Below are 16,681 nucleotides of genomic sequence, written 5' to 3' on the forward strand. Positions count from 1 at the left end.
AACCCAAGGCTGAGGAACCCAAGGCTGAGGAACCCAAGGCTGAGGAACCCAAGGCTGAGGAACCCAAGGCTGAGGAACCCAAGGCTGAGGAACCCGCTGTTGTTCCCGCTGCTATTGAGGAGACCAAGGCTGAGGAACCCAAGNCTGAGGAACCCAAGGCTGAGGAACCCGCTGTTGTTCCCGCTGCTATTGAGGAGACCAAGGCTGAGGAACCCAAAGCTGAACAGCCCGCTGTTATAGAGGAGCCCAAGGCGGAGGAAACCAAAGCCGAGGAGACCACTACTGAGGAACCCGCTGTTGCAGTTGAGACTGTTCAAGAGCAGGTTGAGAAGACTGTAGTTGAGGAGCCCAAGGCTGAGACGCAGGGTGCCACTGAGGAGTCCAAGGCTGAAGAGTCAGTTGAGGATATTGCAGCTGTCGATGCTCCGGCAGAGGCAGCCACCCCAGCAAATGCAGCCTCGTCTGAAGAACCCGAAAAGCAAACAGAAACCGAAGAGTCTAAGCCGGAAGAAACAGTTGCTGAATCGGCCAGCGAGCCTGCGAAGGAAGCTGCGACTGAGGAACCTAAGGTGGAGACAACGGAAGTTACAGTTGAACCTCCTGCGAAAGCTATTAAGGAAGTTGCGGCCGAGGAAACAAAAGATGAGGAAGCTGCACCCGTTGTTGAGTCTGGTGAAGAACCAGTTAATGAAGCGGCAACACCTCAGAACCCCACTGAGACTGTCCCGGAACAGGAGACCGTGACCGAGCAAAAGGTAGCTGCAACAGACTCTACACTGGTCGACAAGACAATAATTGGAAAGTCAACCGAAGAGGCGACACTTGATGATGCGGCGGAAGTGCCTGTCACCGAGGAAGCATTAGTAGATGCTCCTTCTACAGAGAGGCATGAGGAGCCCGCAATACAAGAGTCCACAGGGGCCGCTGTTGGAGGAGGGCCCGTGCCCGCTACTACCGAGCGCTCGGAAGAGCCAGCAACGGAAACGCCGGTTGAAGTGTCCCCTGCGGATTCGGAAGCCGTGGCAGTTGAGGATCCTGTCAACAGTATTGCCGAAGAGCAACCCGCCACAGAGCTTGACAGTTCTAAGACAGTAGCGGCCGAAGAGTTCACCGAGACACCTATCCAGCCCACATCAACAGAAGATCAAGCAGTTCCAATTACTGCCACTGAAGATCCCACTAAGGAAAGTGAAACTAGGGACCCTGTGGAAGAAGCTACCCAGGCAGAACCTGTTGTTAAGGAGCCCGAAACGGAGAAGGTTACTGAAATCGTTGCTCCTGCAGCTGAACCAGAAACTTCCAAGGAGCCTGAACCCGAAACTGCTGCCCCCGAAGAGTCAGCCAGCAAAGAGCCAACTGAAGATGATTCCGCCAACGTTGAGCCTGCACCGGCGGAAATTTCGAAGGAGGACCCGGTGCCTCAGACCGTAGATGATACGGCTGCAAAAGAAGCCCACGACGCAAAGACAGAGGTTGTTGAGGAGCCAGCAAAGGAGGTAGCGGCCGCAGATCAAGTCTCCGAAATAGCTCGTGAAGAGCCGTTGAAGGAAGACCCTGTTGTACAAACGGCCGTTGCGGACACTGCTGCTGTCGAAGAACAAGAAACTGCCACTGTGAACGTCGAAACTGTCGAGCCTGTTGCAGACGAAGCCACGCAACCGTCCGAGCAGACTCCTCAGGAAGGCTCCACTGAAATCGTCGAGGAAAAGCCCAGTGCTTCTGAAGCTGCCGTTGCTAAAGACCCCGAAACAAATGCGGGAGCAGCCGTGGAATCCAAGGTCGAGGAGGCCCAAGTCCAACCTGCCGATAACGTGGCAGTCCAAGAAGAAGTTCCAGAGTCGCCTGAAGCCCAGGAGACTCCCACAGCTGCTAAGGAAGAGGAAGACTCGAAGAATAAGGACAGCATCTTGACCCCTGAAGTCATCGCTGGAGGCGCTGCAGTTGCTGCTGCAGGTGCCGCTGCCGCCGGAGTGGCTGTCGTGTCCCACAAGGAAGACCCTGGGTCTACTCCAGTGAAAGAAAGCGATGTGAAGACGAGCGACTCCCCTGCTGCCCTTCAAGTTCAGTCCTCCGCCAGCGAAGAACCTCTAGATGCATCGAAGGCGCCAGCGACACCAGAACCCGCAGCCGACCCTGCGTTGGCTGCGCTTGCTGGCGATGGTGAGGCCCTTCTGAGGAAGCTTGAACTGCCATCCACCGAGCAACTTCCTGTTCCTACGGAAAATGCTCCCAAAGACCCCAAGAATACGAACCAAGAGAACGAGGCATCCACCGCTGTAGAGAGTGGCCCCTCCACGAGCCTTAAACCACCCTCAACAACGGAAGGCACTACGGACAATGCGAACAACAAGGCAATTGATTCACGATCTCCCAGCCAGAACCGGTCAGTCACTGCTGTTTCTCTTAATAACAAGAACGACAGTTGGTTGAAGAGTATCCTGCGTGCTGTGTTTGTCAATTTCCTTGGTTCCATTTTTGCCCCCTTCCGCCGCCGTGGAAGAGCAAACTGAAAAAAAAAAAAAGAAAAAAAAAAAAAAACGATGTTTCAAAATCTGGTGTCGAGTCAAGAACAATGATTTGACTTTTTGTTTTGCCTTATATTTTGCGTGGACTAATGCGATCCAGGGACCTGCTCTTGATGATCGTTATTATTGCTCCATTTCTGGCTCTCCTCTGGCAGGCCATATATACCCCAGGAAACGCCTAATCCCCCAAACTACATGTTTGAGCCGCTCATTTGATTCGACGTGATTCCCCTGCCTTTGATACCGAAGGACCCTGCATGCGGATTGCTTATTTACTCTGCTCAACCCATATTATTCCTCCACTCCTTCAAAATGCCGTGTCCGTGCATCACTAGCTGGGTTGGTTTACCGACCTGTGCGAGTTTGCAGTGATGATTTGATGTTTATGATAGCTGATGATAATGAAGACTATTGCTTGACCTTATTATTCTTCCTTTAGATATGTAGACTTGATCCCTCAGTTGCCATTACTTCACGTCCCTGTTCACCTTAACAAGCTTCATGGCCACCACCTCCGGCCCATAGATTCCAGTCAGTTGCTCAATCGAATGGACGCTAAAACTTACTTTCCAGAATCTTACGATGCAATTAGGCTTATCTGAGCGTCATTACCCAACGTTTCTTCGAGTCTGACTTCTACGCTCTCTGGCAGTGAGCCTCCAGTTAAAAGAAATGCGCGCATTTCCATTCACACTTTTAATCCGCGCAACAACAACAAGCGCATGTCCCAGTAACAGAACCTCTGAGAAATTCTTCCTGAATCCTTTGTTTTCATTTCAGCTTCTCGCTAAACACACCTTGGTTTTCACTTTCTCACGAATTTGCGTATGTGAATTCACAACATCCCAACTGTCCAAGGCAAGGTCATCATTCATTCACTGCACATACCCTGTCTGGTCAAGCAATCTGAGTTTCCCTTTCTCATCCAATCTGCTGTTTTCTCCTGCAAATAGACAAGCAACAACACAGACAGTCCTGTGAAACCCCCAGCCCGATTCAGAATCCAGTGTCCTAAGCCATGGTTGAGGGCAACGCCTGGGCTCAAATGAAGGCCAAGGAGCAAGAACAGCGAGTGGCCAACCCTGGCAAAGGTAAATATTCACCCTCCTACCTTCCACGCATTCACAATAGTGAAAATAGCCTGGGTGTTATAACGAGACTAACTTGGCTGTAGAGCCAGCATCCAAGCCACAAACACACACGTCCTCTGGATTGGACTACGACGCTGAACTGGCACTTCCGATGCCAAAGCCAAAGCCTCGTGCTGCCCATCTAGAAGAAATATCGTCACCCGCGTCCAAGTCGAGCTTTCTGAGCATGCCCAGCGTCACAAACAAAAGGTCCACAACTGATCCTGCCCTACCGAGCGAACGAAACTCGAAATCTGAAGGCTCCGACAAGTCTGAGAAGTCCGAAAAGTTCGGAAAGAAGAAATCAAAGGTGGCGACGCTGCGTTCGAAATTCAGCTTCAAGGATATCGGAAAAGAATTCCGCAAAGAGATCCCTCCCTTGAGCAGCATGCCGAAATTCGGTGGCGTATGGGGCAGTGACTCTAAGCGTGTCTCTTCTGATGAGGAGAGCCAGTCCACTCCAGCTCCTAACTTTAACGAGGCAAAGTTGTATGTTCCCAGGGCTAGGAAGGGCAATGTGCAGCCGTATTCCGCTCCAGCCCATACCTCTGAGTTCCCTGACGCTACCAGCCCAGCAAAAAACTCCGAATATAGTACTTTGTCTTGCCCCCCTTTGCGAATTCAAGCCAAGAGCGGTGACGATGGCACAACTGAAGCAAAGGTTAAACACAGTGCCACGCGTAGTTCTGACAGCTGTCGAGGCACCGCAAGCACACGTCTTGAGGGTTTGCTGCATGATGGCCTCTCCCCCCCGGCCCGCACTGGTGAACTGAGTAACACTGGCCAAGCTGAACTTATCCTAGTACAGGATCGAGTGCCCAGCATGGAAGCGGAAAGCAACGAGTCTGCGGTGCTGGTTACTCCTAGCACCCCCCGCCTCCCGCCCAGAGCATACTCGCCGTCGATTTATGACACCCCCAAAACAGTGGCAACAAAGGCCTCGTTGTCTTCATTGTTTGATAAGGTCGCTCAAAAGCCAAAGCACCCATTCATCGTCTCGTCCTCCAATTATAACCCGAAGGCTTGCGAGCAGCAGACCGATGATCAGCTCTACTTGTATCCACGTGAAGCACCTGTCCCCCCTTTGCCGGCCAGGTCTCAAGCTCGAGACGGACTAAGAGATAACCAGAGTGGCCAGAGCAACAATGCCGTCCATGAAGGGCAGTATTTTGCCGACGTGACTAGTTATGGCGGGTATGCTCCTCCCCCTCCACACCCAGGGTACCAGAACACGGTGACCTTGGAGCAGCAACTTGCATCCCATGTGGACTCGCTCCATTACCACCTCAACACAGCGGTTAACAAAATGGCCAGAACAGCTGAGAATAACGGCCACTGGTCAACTGATCAGATCCTCAAGCAGGTCGATGCCGTTTCTGACCTTGTTCGTGTTCTCGATATCCGCACCGCGGCCCATGGGGAGACCACCAAAGACCTACCACGACTCTTGGCAGACACCAACATTCGGATAAACAATGCCCAGAAGGAAATGATAATGGCCGAGGAAAGGGTCAAAAACTTCGTTCGCCAGGAGGTAGCTAAGTTGAAGGGTGAGCTCACGCAGCTAATACTGTCCAACCACGGCGCTGCGGGTACCCAGGCCCAAGCTCAGTGGGAGGCATCTTATCCAGGAGGTCCGGGAGGATTCAGGCCCAGTAGGGATGGTGATAAACGGTTTCAGTATCAGAATAAGAGAAAACAGAAGCCTATGCAAATGAAGCGGGAGGATTGGGTCTCTAACAAGAAGCCCAGCCAGGAAAGCAAAGCTGCTCCTGTGCAACAGACTGAAACCACTATAGGAAAGGAACCCGACGAGCAGGGCCTGACCAACAGTGGTTCATCTTCCACTGCAGCTGTTAACACCCCTGATTCTCAAACTGACGGCGTCGCTACCCCAGCCGCAATGAAGAGAGACATTTCGGCACACGATAACGAGATATCGAAGAGCCCCGAAACAAAGGATGCTGAGTTGCGTCGTATCTCCAGCCCTAGGCCGATCTCAGATCCCAAGGCTGCCGCCGAGGATAGCCAGAGAAAGGGCTCGGTCTCAGAAAGCAACAGCATTCTATCATCTTCCAAACGTGAGTCTGAGAGCCAATCCCGCAGTGTTTTGAGCGGCGAAGATTTGAAAACCCCCAAGAAAAAGGGAGGCATGTTCAGTGGTTTCCGCCGAAAGGGTGATGGTGACAGTCAATCGGGGAATAGATTTCTTCGCCCACGTACCCCTCGCCATTCGAAGGAGGGCAAGTATGCCAACAGCCAAGAAACCCAGAGCCCTCGCTTCGCAATATCGGCTCCTATGCAAATACGCCCCGCGGCCGTACCTCCCAATTCGGCTTCACCCGCCCCGTCCGGTACTCCGGCACTTGCTGCCGGCGCTGGGGGACAAACCCAGAGGGCAAAAAGTCCAAGCCTAGTTCACCCTGCTCTGCGCAATGAGCATCAGAGACAGATAATGGCAGACCGCGAGCGTACTTTTGCACAGCTCAACCGCCAGGTCCAGACCCCTGCATATGGGCAAGCCCAAGGCCACAGCCATCCTTTTCCCGGCTCCCAGTCTCATCACAACTTTGGCAGAGAAACAGCCTCTTCCTTATCGGCCATGGGCTATGACCTTCCGAATCCCCCATTTGCGTCTGGAATAGCCAGCTCCTCCTCTTTCCGTGACGTGAGACCCTCCCTTCCTCCCCAGGGCCAGCACGAAGGACAGCTACAGTATTTCTCACCCCCACCGGTTCATCTACCCCCTACCCTTCCTAACCCCGGCCATGGCCACGGCCAAGGCCAATTCGCCGACATTGAGTGGTACGGAGGTGGCAACGGGTCGATAAACAGCGAGCCAGGTTACCGTGTTGATAAATTCGCTTAAGCCTCTTGCTTCTTGCCTTTCCTCACGTGAATAAACGTGTATATCTGACTCGACAAGGGTGGTGTTTTGTTCTTGGTTGTGTTGGCTCGGGTGCACATTGGTTGGTGTTTATTGGTAAGGGACGATTGTTGTCGGCGTGTTGTGTTCTGTTTCTTCTCTGTTACTCCATGACAATCGATGGATGACTCGCAGAATGAAGTAGATATTCTTGAAATATCTTCCTAATTATCCTGTTGACCTATCCGGATTGGTATCTCAGGCTGGGGGATAAGAATATGGGATAAGAATATGGATTGGTGGTGGTGGGTGTGAGGGGGGAAGTCTTTGTACAAGTATCGTTTGTTTTGTTCTCTCTCTCTCTTTTTTTTTCCCGGGACAAGTCCAACCAAGTGTTTGGCATTTCTTTCTTTCTCAGCAGCCTGCGACTGTGCGGCAAAGTGTCGCTTTGAATCGAGAAGTTTATGCTCTCGGCAGATGATCTAAGTGTTGTTAATCATAGATCATATTTTACAAATCACCAGAAAAAATCTGGCCATAATATTCAAAGCCACCATTTAATGTGCTGTAAATGTTATAATTCCTTTATCCTATATCAACAATGCAAATTAAGCTAATCCCGGGTAACAATCATTTTCTCAATTCCACCAACAGCTTCCCTGACAGCGGGGCAATAATGAAGCCTGAGCAACTCTCCCTCCCAAACCGTACCTGCAAAGACATTTGTCGCCTCAAAGTCGGTCGCGTACGGGTTAAAAACACCGTCACCCTTGCGCTCCTCACTATACCACAATGAGGAGATACGGCGGGCGTTGTGTCTCGCAAGCTTGTCGAGAAGTGCAAGGGTTGCAAGAGCTGACTTTTCAGGGACTTGGAGCGAGGCCGTCATTAATCTTTTTGCGAAGCTTGCTAGGCGGACGGGCGGGGGCATGCCATTTGCGCGGGAGATTAGTGACGCGTTGAGGCAGCGGAGAAGGAGGACCATAGGGGTTTGGAAGTTGACTTTTCTTCGACGGTTGTCTTGCGGGTCGGATGAGGAGGATGAGGATGGGTCTGGGAGGCGGAGAGTGTTGGATGCGTTGGGGTTATATTCAACATCTGGGTTAACGGAGAGGGAGTAGAGGGTTCGGTAGAGGTGTTTGATAAAGAAGCTGAGGTCGAGGTGTAGGGCAGCAGCAGCTTTGCTGGCGTCTTGCCCTTCGAGTAGGGCAAAGGCGGTTACGGTGCAGAGCAGAGCCTCGCGTGTGGAGTCTCGATTGGTCTTGCTTTGGTCCGCGGTTTCATCGTTCTCGTCATCATCGTCGCCACCCTCGTTCAATTCGTCTTGCTCGGCATGACCGATCAAGTCCTTAAGCGCTTCAAGCAGGTCTCCAAAGAAGTCCTGGTTGATCATGTGGGCATACTTCGCGAGACCTTCAAGAACAGGACCCATGAGGCTAGGGACTCGAAGTTTTAAGATACGGAAGTACGTGCCAAAAACAAGCTTCAGTGTTTCCGCTTGGTTTTTGTCCCGTGCTTCGTGTGATACTAGGGCGTCTGCTTCCTTCATGTCCTTTTCCACTGCCTTGCGTTCTTTATCAAGCTTGCGGTTTCGTTTGGTACGAAATTCCTTTTTCTGCTTCTGCTTCTTACCACCAATGGTGTTATCTTCGTCGTCGCGGTCAACTCTATCTCGTGAGGCCTTTGATGAGAATTCCCGAAGCAGACGAAGGTGGAGGAACGTATCCAAGACGCTTCCGTGGATTTTAAAGTCCCTCGCCTTCATCATTTTCGAAAGTAGCCGGACCGCCTCTAAGGAGACTACTCCATCGTCGTCTTGGGAAAATACATCCTGTAAAGTGTCCCGACACTTGACGAAGTCGTCATCAATGCGCCTCCTCGCCAACTGATTGACAACGATTCTCAGCAGTTCCGCACGGAAATTGAAATGTGGCACAGCAAGGAGCAGGTTGCATGCGCAATTGATCGCAACATTCTTCAGGCCCGCATCATTATTCGCCTTGTCTTTCGAAGGCTTCGTTAGAGCCAGAAGCGTCTGAATATAATGTTTGTAGCCCGAAAGAAGCGACTGTTCGTAATTCCGGAGTTTTCGCACTTCCTTCGAAATCTTCGCGGACGTTTCCTCCTCGCTCAGCGGTCGGATTCGGTAGCCCGGAATAACGTCCTTATAAATCGCAGCCTGCGCTGCAAGTGCTAGCTTCTTGACAGCGACGTGTGATCCGCCCTCCACCATCTCAGCAATGATCTTGAACGATGAAATATGCTCTTCCGGGTCTTCATTGATAAGCGTCGCGGTCCGAGCAATCTCCTCCTTCGCTTGTATGATCTGCTGTTTCAATGGAATCTTGGGCGCCTCCTCTTCGCTCTCCTCTTCCTCGCCCTCGCCGGCGTCGCCATCTTCCGATTCATCATCGTCAGTCCCAAGAAAGCTGTCCGATTCTTCGGCCTCAGGCTCGGGCTCAGGCGCTTCGACATTTTGGAACCCTTCTGATGTCTTAATTGGAAGCCTGGTCCTCTCCTTGTCCTTCTTATTCAGCTTGCGCGGCCGTTGTTCGTAATCCTGTTCGAGGTCCCATTCGGCGGCGTGGGAGTAAAAGTCGCCTAGATTCGAGCGCGAGGTTTTGGAGGAAGCATTGTCTTCATCACTTGGCGGGCTCACTCTTCTCCGCTTGGTTGTCCGTCCAGGAGCCATGATATCGCTGGTCTGGATTGGTGGTGCTTGGGAAATCTGCAACTGATGGTCTCGAAACTTTTTTTTTCTATTTTTCTCCAGCGCCAAGAAATCCCGCTAGTGTCGCCGATCCACCGGCAGTTTACTCCAGAACATAAGAGTCGAGAACTGACCATCATGCGTATGCTTTACGGATGTTGATTGGATCAAGAACCCTATCTTCAACAATAGAAGCCAGAATAGCCTACCTATCTATGGGGTATTATCTGTAAACTAAAATTAATGTTCTCGGGGGATGGCTGTGAGTCCCAATCTAGAAAGTACCCTGGATAGCACGTGCCTAGATCAGTCAGCATCTCCTGCTGTGAGTGGACTTTCCAGTGAATCCAAGCAATATCCTGGTTAATTTGACTGACTTTTCTTTAACCTCTACAACATCTATCTCTGCTATTTAGCTGTTACTCTTGCAGCTAATTCTTTACTTTTGTGTTTATTTCACTATCATCCCTAATATATCCAGCGGATTATCTGTGCCCCGCAAAGTTCCTGCGTTCACCCCGCTATGCCGCCGTACTCTTCAGCACAGAAACAGCAAATAGCCCAGTTTGTGAGCTTCACACAAGCGAAGGATACTGTGGCAACAAAGGTAGATTTCCTGCAATTTCCCTACCATTTAACCTGTCTTGCTCTGGATATGTCCCTACAACACATCAACTTTGTAAATGCAATCACGTGATGCATATACACTGACGTTTTGATAAACAGTTTCTGAAGCAGTATCGATGGAACACCGAAGAAGCTATCGATGCGTAAGTTTGTCAGTTTATTATCAACCATGTCCTGCTATTCCCCATGTCGTTGCTTCCATTCGCCCCAGCCTAGCAGGGAGGATGCATCACTCAACACCAGCCTTGGGGGTTCTTGCGTAGATTTGAAATCCGCATTGCACTAGGCATCCATTGGAGTGAGAACCATTTATGAATCAATGTCAGAGACAAATCCTCTTCATGTCTCTGATCCTGCTATTATGAGGTTCTCTTGTAGCATACCGTCCATGCCCGCTTGATACAACTCAAAAAGCGGGTTATTTTCGAGCGACTACGCCATAACTTATCTCGTCTCTGAGGCGTCAAGACTACGGCGGAGTCTATACATTCTATTAGTATCGTGCCATTTGACTGGTTCTGCTTACACTAAGCTTGGCTTGGCTGCCTAGCCTACCAACATCAGTGCGGATAAATAGTGCCACGGATATCAGTTCCGATCTTCTCTTGAGGCAGTCTTATGGTTGAGAATGTTTGGGTAACTCCGGATCACTCTAGAGTCTCAAACTAGCGACCTTACTGATGTTGATGCACTCGCCCACTGGAAGCTATATTACCTCGATTACATTTTCTGCAGACAGACTATAAATGGTTCCGCGATTCAAATGCTAACAGTATTATTCAGATACTTTCAGAGCCCCCAGGCTGCAGCAGGGGCAACTCCTGCCATAAATCAGATCTTCGATAAATATCGAGGTACTTCATTCTGCTTGAAACATTTACTCTGGCTTTATGACATTACACTGGTCGTGCTAACTGCAAGTAGATTCACCAGAGGAAGACCCAGATACAATCGGAATTGATGGCGCCATGCGTTACCTCGGAGATATCAACGTCGAGCTGGACGAAGTAACCTGTCTCGCCATCGCCGAGCTCCTAAAATCTCCATCCATGGGCGAATTCACTCGCGAAGGTTTCCTAAATGGCTGGAGATCCGTTCAGTAAGCAGTCATACCCTATCAACTACGCCTAATATAAGTTAGAGACATTCGTCTGACTTAAATCAGATGCGACACCATTGACAAGATGGCCGCCCATGCCTCCGACCTCCGCGCACGCATCCCCACAGAACCCGACCTCTTCCGTCGCGTATACCGCTACACATTCCCCCTTTGCCTGGTCCAGGGCCAGCGCAACCTTCAATTCGAAATTGCTGTCGAACAGTGGAACCTCTTCTTCACTACCCCGAAGGGCGGGGTCGCCTGGAACACCGCCACGACTCCCTGGCTGGACCTGTGGATTGAATTCCTTGAGGGACGCGGCAAAAGACCCATCAACAAGGATCTGTGGCAGCAGGTCGAGGTATTTATGCGCAAGAGCCACGAGGACGAAGCGTTTGGATGGTGGAGCGAGGATGGCGCGTGGCCCGGGGCTCTGGATGACTTCGTTGCATGGGTTAGGGAAAAGAGAGGCAAGAGTGAGAGTGCTATGGAGGTTGAATAGGCAGAACTGTGTATGAAGCTATGGGACTGGAAAGCCGTTGAGATCTACAACGATCCATTTCTGCCTGTTATTAGTCTTTTTTTTTTCTGCTTCCCAATGCAGAAGCGAGCAAGATATGGTGAGAGCAAATTCTAATCTACTCCGAATTCAAAAAAAGGACGGCATTTTTCTGCATTGAGGCATAGTACGTACAAGTCTACTCTTGGAATTGGAATACAGGAAATGCACCAAGAGGCATTATAAATTCAAAACTATGCATGAAGTTGCCGAAGCCAAGATCGAGGGTGTAAGACAGAAAGAAGAACCATTCATCGTAAAAGGATAAAAACATATCTTCGTCTAGTAGACGGGGTTAGATTTGTTGCGATTTGATCCGGCGAGTATATTGTCGGAGTCTCAAGAGTACAAAGAAAATGCGGGAATGGAGTAGGGATATAGTTTTGGGCCGAGGAATGTGGGGAAGGTGTTTGGTTTCACGGTCAACAGTCACCATAGCGTCGTGTTTCTTAATAACGGACAATAGCGGAAAACATGCCGGTATTAGGGGCGTCGTTCGTCATGTCCTGTTCGACCGATTGGAGGTATTTGGAATGTGAGAGGGGTTTGAATCCTCTACCGGTACTCGGGGCCACCGGGTCCCTTCTCGTACTCGCTGCCGGGGCCGCCACGTCGCTGGTCGTAACGCTGCATAAAGTTAGGTAAGAAGAAAATTGTCGAATGTTAGCGAAAACGTACCTTGCGCAAAGCTTCGAGACGCTTTCTCTTGGTGTGGGTGTTGACGTAGGTTCCAATGAAGAACCCAATGATGTTGAAGAATGGCACCCAGGTGTGCTCAGGGAGGAACTTCTGGGCGAAGGCCAACGCCAGAGGCGATGTGATCCAGCTGACCTTCATGACAGGGAAGAAGCCAGCCTTGACGGTAGCGCGGACCTGGTGGAAGGTACGGGCACCAGCGATAATGGCCATTGACGTCAAGTAAACGACGTTTTGGATGGGGGACACCTGAGCCGCCGCAGTTAGGATTTTTGCTGCGACGATAGGACAGTTGCTGGGGGGAACCATGTACGTACAATCAGGTTGCTGGCAAGAATCTGAAGAACCTTGGCCTTCAAGCTGGTGCGACCCGAGAAGATGCGCTGCAGAATGCCGACAAGAAGGTGACCCAGAGGAGCACTAATGAACATGCCGTACAGGAGCATCTTGGGCACACGGGAGCTGAAGTAGTGGCCGTGCTTGCTCACATCGTTGGCGAGGTAGGATGCGAGAAACTCTTGCGCGGAAGAGAGGACACCGGAGGTCAGCATCTTTGTGCGCAGAGGGTTGTTTTGCAGCTCTCGGAGATACATCTAGAGGCGCGAGATCCAGTCAGCGACTCCAAACAGCAAAATCTTGACTTCCGCAAAGTGGACGTACGGCGAGATAACCAGTTTCCGCGCTGCCTCCAGTCAGGCGTTCGCCGACCTTATGCGCCAGCTCCTTTGATTCTTTCCGGATCGATATGTCGCCCGCAGCGGCGGTGGCGGCATTTTGGGCGTCCTGGAACTTTACCGACATGGCTGCGACGGTAGAGGAGCGATTAAGAGGGAACCTGCAGCGATCAGGAAAACGCGGTGAGCTTGGGGAAAGGTAATGAACGCAGAAGCGCGATGGCAGACGATGTGGGAAGGAAGATGGAGCGATGAAGACGTGGCGGGTCAGGGACGAAGAGGGAAAAATATGGGGTTGGAGTTGGGTTGGGCGAATAATAATATAGGACAGGGGTTGGTGTTTGTTTATGGAGAGGCTGGACTGGCGCTTGACAACAGCAGATCGGGAGTCCTGGAGCTTACCGAGGTTGCGAAGCGGAGTCAATTGGCGGCGCTGGCCTAGTCTGGGCGGTACCCGGCGGTTATAATAGCTCTGCACGCGTTTTTCAAACCACAGCAGGCGAAGAGTCGCTATAAAGCCCAAGAAAAGACTCCAAAAGGTCAGGAATGTGGTCTGGAGCTGAGTGGAGGGAACTGGCAGGTCGGCCACGAGGCCGGCAGATGGCCGGTCGTCTTATATTCCGTCGTGCGGCTTCGGACTCCGCCGACTTCCAAACTGCCGTCTCGGTAGATAGTATGTGGGCATCACAGTATTGCCATGTATTTATGCATACCTACACGGGAATAATGATGCAATGACTACAAATCTCGCCATACATGGCTTCTTCCTTGGAGTCTGGCTGGAAAGCATGTTGCGCCTGTTCCTTTATACCCAATTGATGCCTCAGGCACATACAAAGACGCAATCGCATTGGAAAAAGGCATTCCCTCTACTAAGCATCAGCAGTTACCTGTGAAACAATGTGATGATTTTTTGTGGTCCAGATCCTGCTGTGAAATAGCTTAAGCCAGAACAATGTATTCTGCTCATTCTCTCACAATGAGTTGCATGGAGTGGCACCAGAGTGTTGCGCCTGGGTTGCGCCTGGGGGTTGCGCTGAACACACGCCGAGACACATTCACTCCTTACAATGTTTACATATTTTGAGTTCCCTTTCGAAACACTCCTCTTCTTTGGATACTTGCCTGAGTATCCTAGTCGCAATGGATAGCGACGACCTGGGTTGCTATCCAGTGCTGGTAGGCGTGGCGCCAGGCTCAGAGCCCGACGTGACTTTTGAACACCAGGAATCACTTGACACAACCGAAGATATGTTTTCAGACATAGAAGATTCAATTGAAGCAGCACGGTCCTTTTATCGGCCGCTTGCCATGAAACCTGTGGTTCCGGACCCTCGCCAGGTCGTCTATCAAGAAAGATGTTATCACAGTACGGTGACACGCCAGTGGAGAATCAATGCATACGAGACATGCAACAATTGCGGCAAAATACCGTTCCTGCGCTGGTTCTACCTCTGCAGTGAAGACACTTCGGGTTATACAGGTCCGATCGACCAAACCGGCTCGCTTCTCAGCGAATGGATAACCGAGGCGATTCTTGCAGGAGAATATACCGACGCACAGAGAGACAAGTTGATTGAACAAAAGCTAGGAGTTCTGGAAATGTGCGAGAAGGAGAGGAATATGTATATGTCCGACCTCCGGTTCAGCCCCGGCCATGGAGCTGGGTTCCAACCCGGATATCATTTCCAAACACACCAGGGCCGAGTCACTGCGGAAGACGAACCAAGTTTCACCCAATCCCAGACATACTCACGTCCTGTTCGCTGCCACTTCAGAGCATGCCATCACTGTGAGTGTAAACTCCAAGAAAGAACCTGGCTTAGCCTCAACGCAATCTGTGACGATCCGGATGCCACGCCTCTGAATGACTGGGACTTTTGGAGAACACCAATGTCGGATGCAAGTATTGTCAGAAATCTCGGTTTACGCCCTCCTAAACCTCCTCCCGTGCCACCTCATCTTTCCCAGTACGGGTATAGTGTGTCTCAACGTCGTCGCATGAGACGGTGCTATAGACAGCACATTCCGGGATATGAATCATCTCTCATTGTCGCCCTGATGAGCAACCTCTCAACGATCTGGGAGGTAAACGAGGAGATGGAATCTCACATAACGGAGGTTCGTATTGAGACAAGTCATGAGCTGGACACCGAGCCGTTGGATGGACTGGCTACGTCCCATGACACACAACGTGGGGGTTTGGTTAGCCATGAGGGAGATGAAGAGGACAGTGATAGTGATGGTCTCTATTCTTGAACGTCCGCTGGAATGTTATCTGGGTTCTGGGTTATGATACCACGACATACGTGATGCCAAAAATGATTGATGAATTCGATATCCAACTGTACTTGTTTTTGCTTGCTGACACGGCCGACCTCGGCACAATTTGGGGGGCACAAGCTAGGGGTGGGATTTCGGGTGTTGTTGCTATGCAGTTTGTTTTACCTGGCGTCGATAATCAAATCACATTTTGTAAGCATTTTGTCTCGCATGAAGCGCCCGAGCCGAGTCGAATCGAATAAAAAATGGGTATGAGTATTCGGAAATAAATAAGACGTGAGAAGCTGTCGGTTTCTGAACCTGAAGGCGACGGGAGCATTCCGAGCCTCGGCACCAGACCGAATCGGGGCAACCGCTTGGATTGTGATCAAGTCGGCAGGCAGGGAGACTTTTTAATTTCTCGACCCCCGTCGATCGTGGGGAATTCGTTCATTTTTATTTCTTCTTATGCCAGGCCCAGGACAACGTCCAGGACCGTTCAATCCCCCCCAACTCTATCACCATGGCGGACGACAAAGCGCCCAACACTGAGAAGCCGGTCGCCGCGGGAGGGAACCCGACAAGACAGGCTGCACAGCGCAGGTTGCTGGCAGCTCTCATAACAGCTGATAAACTTAACGGGCGTCTAGACAAGTAAGGCAATCAATCTGAGCTGCACAGGTTCCCGGCATGGGCCGATATTAGCCCTCGTCCGTTTCTACATCTCGTCCGCCGCTTATCGCTCGTTCGCTTGACTAACAACGATCTACCAATAGACTTGTGTCTACAGCTTCTGGCCAGGAACGAGCCTTCGCCTTCGTCCAATACATCTCCCACGCACTACATCACACTCTCGCATCCGCACCCTGGATCGCGCTTCAGACCCGGCTTGGCCTGCTCGCGCGCCTCCGATCGGGTTCCTCGGCCGAGAAATCGTCATCAACACCAGCACAGACATCCCCACTTCTCGCCCTCGCTGGACTCATGTCCCAAGCCCGGTATACGCTCCGACTACTCGGTCTACCACCTCTCATATCTTGGGCCTCGGAAACGCTCAGATCTCCTCCGTCCGATACCATAATGTACGTCCTGACTCTGCTTCAGATCGTTTCGAACCTCATCTACCAGTCGCTCGAAAACGTCTCATTCCTTGCAACCCAAGGCGTGATCTCGAAGCGCGTGATCGACCGATGGGGTGGTGCTGGAAAATTGGGGCTCTGGAGCACCAGGGGCTGGCTTGGGCACATCCTTCTCCAGTACTTTGTGCTGTGGAGGGCTAGAGAACTGCGCAACAACGCTCAGGCCGAGGGTGCATCGAAGGAGAAGCAGGCGGAGCTAAATGCTGAAGTCCGAGCTTGGAAGAAGAGCCTTGTGAACAATGCTTGCTGGACTCCGTTGTGTCTGCACTGGAGCTTTGAGGACGGGATTGGATTTCCCGCGCATCTGGTAGGATATGTGAGTTTCGCGGCAGGGGCTTGGGGATTCTCAGACTTGTGGGCTTCTACGCTATGAGCTTTCTTTGAGTCAAGTTAT

The 16,681-nt window shown here is 51.2% G+C and overlaps 7 protein-coding genes across 7 annotated transcripts in view; 5 read left to right on the forward strand and 2 right to left on the reverse strand.

Moving 5' to 3' along the window:
- The window catches only part of ASPVEDRAFT_510454 (PT repeat family protein), a 5,583-nt gene extending 2,427 nt beyond the window's left edge, over window positions 1-3,156 (forward strand). Inside the window, exons 3-5 of the mRNA XM_040814412.1 lie at window positions 39-2,383; window positions 2,626-3,056; window positions 3,118-3,156. Coding sequence (XP_040665137.1) covers window positions 39-2,383; window positions 2,626-2,707 — 2,427 coding nt within the window. The 3' untranslated portion in view covers window positions 2,708-3,056; window positions 3,118-3,156. The remainder of the gene's footprint in view (window positions 1-38; window positions 2,384-2,625; window positions 3,057-3,117) is intronic.
- Window positions 3,146-6,829, forward strand: ASPVEDRAFT_510638 (uncharacterized protein). The gene is made up of 2 exons (XM_040814416.1): window positions 3,146-3,616; window positions 3,700-6,829. The coding sequence occupies exons 1-2, from the start codon at window positions 3,544-3,546 to the stop codon at window positions 6,522-6,524; spliced, it is 2,898 nt and encodes a 965-aa protein (XP_040665138.1). The 5' UTR covers window positions 3,146-3,543; the 3' UTR covers window positions 6,525-6,829.
- A 230-nt stretch (window positions 6,830-7,059) lies between these two features.
- Window positions 7,060-9,245, reverse strand: ASPVEDRAFT_38804 (nuclear export protein Noc3). Its single transcript, XM_040811782.1, has one exon. The coding sequence runs from the start codon at window positions 9,211-9,213 to the stop codon at window positions 7,135-7,137; it is 2,079 nt and encodes a 692-aa protein (XP_040665139.1). The 5' UTR covers window positions 9,214-9,245; the 3' UTR covers window positions 7,060-7,134.
- A 337-nt stretch (window positions 9,246-9,582) lies between these two features.
- ASPVEDRAFT_60429 (defective in cullin neddylation 1 family protein) lies at window positions 9,583-11,545 on the forward strand. The gene is made up of 5 exons (XM_040815526.1): window positions 9,583-9,838; window positions 9,958-10,001; window positions 10,642-10,712; window positions 10,783-10,957; window positions 11,024-11,545. The coding sequence occupies exons 1-5, from the start codon at window positions 9,755-9,757 to the stop codon at window positions 11,457-11,459; spliced, it is 810 nt and encodes a 269-aa protein (XP_040665140.1). The 5' UTR covers window positions 9,583-9,754; the 3' UTR covers window positions 11,460-11,545.
- A 526-nt stretch (window positions 11,546-12,071) lies between these two features.
- On the reverse strand, window positions 12,072-13,013 carry ASPVEDRAFT_26193 (Mpv17/PMP22 family protein; the record flags this gene model as incomplete). The annotated part of the gene is made up of 4 exons (XM_040809868.1): window positions 12,072-12,143; window positions 12,195-12,461; window positions 12,530-12,805; window positions 12,873-13,013. 4 exons carry the CDS (start codon window positions 13,011-13,013, stop codon window positions 12,072-12,074), a joined length of 756 nt encoding a protein of 251 aa, XP_040665141.1.
- A 1,016-nt stretch (window positions 13,014-14,029) lies between these two features.
- On the forward strand, window positions 14,030-15,145 carry ASPVEDRAFT_50844 (uncharacterized protein; the record flags this gene model as incomplete). Its single annotated transcript, XM_040814384.1, has 2 exons — window positions 14,030-15,007; window positions 15,032-15,145. 2 exons carry the CDS (start codon window positions 14,030-14,032, stop codon window positions 15,143-15,145), a joined length of 1,092 nt encoding a protein of 363 aa, XP_040665142.1.
- Window positions 15,146-15,671: 526 nt separating this feature from the next.
- Window positions 15,672-16,660, forward strand: ASPVEDRAFT_80993 (uncharacterized protein; the record flags this gene model as incomplete). Its single annotated transcript, XM_040816957.1, has 2 exons — window positions 15,672-15,802; window positions 15,925-16,660. 2 exons carry the CDS (start codon window positions 15,672-15,674, stop codon window positions 16,658-16,660), a joined length of 867 nt encoding a protein of 288 aa, XP_040665143.1.
- Window positions 16,661-16,681: the final 21 nt, after the last annotated feature.

Source organism: Aspergillus versicolor (genome assembly GCF_001890125.1).
Source record: "Aspergillus versicolor CBS 583.65 unplaced genomic scaffold ASPVEscaffold_2, whole genome shotgun sequence".
NCBI lineage: Eukaryota > Fungi > Ascomycota > Eurotiomycetes > Eurotiales > Aspergillaceae > Aspergillus > Aspergillus versicolor.